This window comes from Eurypyga helias, unplaced genomic scaffold (genome assembly GCF_000690775.1).
Source record: "Eurypyga helias isolate BGI_N326 unplaced genomic scaffold, ASM69077v1 scaffold16863, whole genome shotgun sequence".
NCBI classification, from domain to species: domain Eukaryota; kingdom Metazoa; phylum Chordata; class Aves; order Eurypygiformes; family Eurypygidae; genus Eurypyga; species Eurypyga helias.
Window position 1 is genome coordinate 264 of NW_010239367.1, and position 5310 is coordinate 5573.

At 39.8% G+C, this 5310-nt stretch overlaps 1 protein-coding gene across 1 annotated transcript in view; it reads left to right on the forward strand.

Moving 5' to 3' along the window:
- GPATCH11 (G patch domain containing 11) overlaps positions 1-4843 on the forward strand; it is a 5055-nt gene extending 212 nt beyond the window's left edge. The window contains 7 exon segments of the mRNA XM_010148133.1: positions 1-163; positions 1039-1080; positions 1160-1280; positions 1980-2070; positions 3193-3297; positions 4098-4179; positions 4764-4843. The exon segment at positions 1-163 is cut by the window's left edge and continues 39 nt beyond it. Of these exon segments, the coding sequence (XP_010146435.1) occupies positions 1-163; positions 1039-1080; positions 1160-1280; positions 1980-2070; positions 3193-3297; positions 4098-4179; positions 4764-4819 (660 nt within the window). The 3' untranslated portion in view covers positions 4820-4843.
- Positions 4844-5310: the final 467 nt, after the last annotated feature.

A 5310-nucleotide genomic window follows, 5' to 3' on the forward strand; every position in this document is an offset into this window, starting at 1 on the left:
AAGCAAAAAGAAGCCAATGAGAAGAACAGACAGAAGAGCATAAAAGAAGAAGAAAAGGAGAGACGTGACTTGGTACTGAAAAGTGCACTGGGCAATGAGAACAAAGGCTTCGCTTTGCTCCAGAAGATGGGCTACAAGAGCGGCCAAGCCCTTGGCAAGAGTGGTAAGCTTGTCACTGTCTGGAAGTGCGTGCCTATACTCAGGTGTGCCTTTGTGTTTCACACACCACAGCTGCCACTTCATCTGTAGACAGAGTCAGTAAGTGCCTCTTTGAGAGCCCTAGCATTGCTGACCTGTGAATGCGTTGTGACAGAGCAAAAGATGAGAACAAATCCTAAAAACTGGAACGAAACGGTACAGACTATCGAGAGGTCCAAGGGAAGCAGCAGTACTTGCTGCTCAGTACATGCACTTCCGTATGTGCATACCTATAGGAATTGCATTGAGGATATTTTGACGGCCTTGCAAAGGTAATAGTGTTGCAGAAAAAGTCAACCTCCCTCTTTGAATTTATAGTTGGATTCTGAAGAAGAAATGCTGCACACTGGCCAACCATTACGAAGCCTTAATAGATGAAGTAAAATCAGTAAAACAAAGCGTCAGTAACTGCTGTGCCAGTTCAGCGTGTCCCTAGCAGACAGTCAGCAAATGAACTGGCCCAGACAGACTCTCTTTATTCTTCTTCTTTGTCAAGGTGTGAGATTCTAGAATGAAAAATGCTATAGAAGGCTATAACAAAGCAGTCTTCATCACAGGTATGTTACGCCTGTCACATCAACACCTTGTTGAGTAGTGTCCTGAAAATGTATATAGCAATCCAGCAGACAGGCCAAAAAAGAGAGGGGTTCCAGTTCGGCTGGGTCATTTCTAATGCACTAAATGTACATTGATTAGGGACATTCCAACTTCCAAGCACCAAAATCACAAGAAAATGTACCCACGTAACAGCAACAGCAGCTTGCCTGCTCGAATATACTGCACAAATCATAGTTTGAGAAAAACCTGATTTCTTAAATTAACCTGTTTTTTCCATCACAGGAGAAGGCATCGTTGAGCCCATTCCTCTGAACATAAAAACAGGTTTGTGATACTTCCTAATTTACTTCTCTGGGTTTCGGAGCTTCGCAACTGCTTACAGTCATCTTTTGAACTTACATAGGCAGAAGTGGGCTTGGTCACGAGGAATTGAAAAAGCGAAAAGCTGAAGAAAAACTGGAAAACTATAGGCAAAAACTCCATATGAAAAAACAAGCAAATGAACAAGCTGCAGATCAGTTCAGGTAAAATGATGTAACTGATGTTCCAAGCAGTGTCTAAACAATGATTCTTTTTATGCTTCGAGTTCAGTTAGGCTTTTAATGTGTTACTATTTTTGAATGTTTTGAATGAGAGGTAAGCGTTGAAATACAGACTGTTTCTCAGTCTTGAAGCAGAAGCAGATGAACACTGCAATGCTGAAAGTGGATACTGCATCATTTATTTTTGTCAGTGTTAATAATGCAAACGGCATGCATAGTAACTTTTTAAAAAATCAGAGAACCATGTCACATTTTCAATATAAAATCCAGGGATAATCCTGAGTGATGTTGCTACAATGGTTTTAAAAGTCAGGGTGAATTTGTTTGGGTTTTATTTTTTTTTATTTTCTCCAGATTTGCTTGTTCTATTGTAGAGAAGGAAAGCCCAGGGAAGGCTATATCTTTTGCAGGTGTTTAATGAACCACATTTTCCCTGTCTAATGCAAACCCGATGAAGAAACAGCGTTCTGTGTAACGTGATCAAAAGAGCAGTGTCCTGAAGGCATAATTCCCAAGAAATACATGTGTGCTCCCACAGAAACAGCGTCAGAAGGACTTCTTAACTTCAACGTTGTCCTGGTCTGAGAAACTTAGGTTTTCTATTTCAGGAAAGCTGTCAACTATAATGCATTTCACTGTTTGTCTACCTGCTGATTTTAGCTATCTACTTTTTCTTAACAGAGTAAGATTCAAAAACAAACAAGAAGAACGTAAGATGGAAGGGGACCTTCGAAAAAGCCAGAGGGCCTGCCAGCAACTAGATATGCAAAAAGTGAGACCTATATTCTTTGGGCTTGGAATGAAAGCTTATAGGTTAGAAATACAGAAAGTAGTGATTCAGTTCTTGGAAGTTCTCTAAATATGTGGGATAACTAGCCTAAAGTCTTGATGTTCAGCAACACTTTAGTCCTCTTAAAATAATTCAAAGCACACGTTTGCACCATTAAGGTTTTTGAAGGTGTACGCCTCGTGGTAACTTACGTGAGGACCTGTGTTTTTCTGTGTTACCAGAGCTCACCCGTTTTTCACTCCTGCGTTCTCATGGCTACTTCTGAGCTGTTTGCATATCTTTCGGTAGCCAACATCAGGCTGTCCAAAGGGATGGTGCTCTTTGCCTTAAGTGAGGGAGCAACATCATCACAGAACAGTTGGCATTGGAAGGGACTCTTGAGGTCATCTTGCCCAAGCAGAGTCACCTAAAGCAGGTTGTCCAGGACCATGTCCAGACAACTCTTGAGTATCTCCAAGCATGGGGATTATCATTGAGGGAATCAGCAAATATACCAAAGAAGCATTTAAACAAAAAACCCCCAAACCCCAAACAAAGTACCTTCCACCTGCAAGGAGTAGCATGGGTAATAGCAGTGAACTGCTGTAAATTTTTGCCCCATGAAAATGTCAAATGTTGTTCTTTTCTCTATTGTCCTGTTACTGCCCCACAAGTTCTGCTGAGATTTTCTGATAATCCTCACTCTGCTTCAGATAATGTTGGCTGAATTAGCCTAGATTGTCTTTGTTGACTCTTCTTCCTTTAACTTTACCTGAGGTGTGATCTCTTGATAAATAACTCGGGATAGAATGTCTTTAACTGATAAAAAAAGGGCATCCGTTCACAGCTCTGGTGTAAAGACTATGGTGCTGTGTCGCCTTACACACGCTGAAGGTAGATGGAGTAGAACTTCATGTTGGCACGCATTTACTTGTTCTAAGAAAACTGAATCATCCTTCTTGTGGACCACGGTACTTAGCTCCCCACTACAGTAATTCTTGGTTGTACTGCACAGGGAAGTTTTAAAACCTAAAGTCTCACCTGTTGGACATTAGTTTTATCCAGCATCTTACAAGAAAACCTACAAAGGCAGATAATTTTCATTTAAACCCTTTATTATTTGAGGATATTGATGTTCCCAAGGAGACTTGGTATTGGCTAGAACCTGAAGAGGAAGACAAAAAGGATGAGGAGGACAAGGAAGATGAGCGCGCAAGCTCAGACTTAAGCGTAAGTTCTGCAGCTAAATTAACGGCTTGATTCAGAATGAAATTTACTGTTCCTTGTAAGAGTATGTATACATGTATGAAGGATATACCTATACATGTCACTTTTCAAGCTGTAGTCAACAGGCTCTCTGCAATCTCGGAGCAGTGATTTTGATAGCAGTTGCACAATAAAATATGAAACATTAAACCACTGATTTATTGCTTGGCTGTTTTGAAGCTGATCTTTGGAAAAAGTAGCCTAAAAATTAAATTCTAAACATTGTTGTTTCTTAGCCGAGATATGCAAGACCATGTCTTTGATCAAAGTTACTTGCTTTTGAGTTTTAATTTGAGATGCCTCATTTCATGTCTTAGGCTGAATTTTGGAATCACTAAGCAGTTTCTGAAAATGCTTCACAGATTATCTTAAGATGGACACTGGAAATTCACATTTTTTTTGAGAGCGAGATTACACAGCTGTTGTTAGCCTTAGGTGTTTGATTTGCAGAGGTTAGGTGTGAAAAATCCCACCAAAAATATCATATACTTGAAATAAGGCAGCAGGGTAGTATTTTTAGCTCTCTTCAGTGCAGGTTTCTTAGCTGTAAAGAAGGATGAGCAAACAACAGCCATTAACTTCCCAAGACTGTCAGTTCCTGTGCTGCATGCTACAAATTCGTGAAACTTCATGCCTTACTGTGTTAGTACTGTGTAGCTTCTCCATAGCAAAAGGTTAAACAATCTTTTGTAGCAAAGCTAGCAGCTCCAACTGGTTTATGTCACGTGAGCCCCAGATCACGGTATGCCTGCACATTTCTCTAGCTATCAGAAAAGCTACGCATCCTGACGGCCTATTTGAGAGAGAACCACTTCTATTGCATTTGGTGTGGAACAACCTATGAAGGTGAGAGGAAACCTGTCTTGTTAGTGGTTAACTTTGCTTATGTAGCTAGACTCAAACAGTACCATATATAATAATATTTATATAATGAGTTATATAAAATACACTGTATATAAGTTCCTCTTACTGTGGTCTTTTAAATCTACATGGCATGTTTTCTTTCCATGCTGCTGGTTTTGGCACAAAGCTTTGTCTATCTTGATTATAAGCCATTTTTTATGTCTTGACATACACCAAAAAAAAAAACCAAAAACAGAACCACAACCAAACGTGCTGGCATTTATTTGAATTGGTACTTGTATTAATTTTGTTTTGAGAAAACAGAACACAGATATTAAAGCTAGTACAATAAAAACCCACGAAAGCTTGCAGCTGTCTCTGAAACAGTTAAAACTCCGTCCAGTTTCACTGCACCAAAGAGGGTAGAATTTGTGTTCACTTTGTTAAAACAAAGTTTGGAGTTAATAACTTGCAAACCTTCTTGAATCCTGTTTAATCTGCTTTAGATGGAGTCTTCAAATAGTTCTAGGAACTCTTCCCCCACCTCCGAGCCAGAATTACTCACTTTTTCTCTGCTTATCCTGTAGACTCTGAAGATTTATCTTCAAACTGCCCTGGAGACAGCGCTGCAGACCACGACTAAAGCCCTCCTGAAGGAAGGAGTCCTGCGTAAGTATGTATAGTTCCTGGCTTCTAGAAGGTTCGGAGCTGTGGCATACTGAAGAATTCACACCAAAGTGTGCAGAAGAATGGTTATGTTGACAGGTTAAACTCACATTATCCATTTTCTGCTTGATGCACAATTTAAAAGGAATTAAACCTTAGCATCTACAACTGAACTGCCATAATGGAGAGGCAGGTTAAGCCTCCAGTTGAGGAGGAGAATCGGAGAAAAAGACAAGGAAGCTCACGAATTGAGATAAGAACAATTTAATAATTGAATATAAATTAATAAAATAGTGATGATAATAATACTAACAATACTACTAATAATATGTAATTAAAATAATGAAAAATGAAGTAAATAATACAGTTGATCACCACTTGCCGACCAGTGCACAACCAGGTGCCGAGTAGCAAAAGCCAGAGCCCAAGAGCAATCGTAGCAGAGTCCAAGCAAGCCGCATGAGAGAG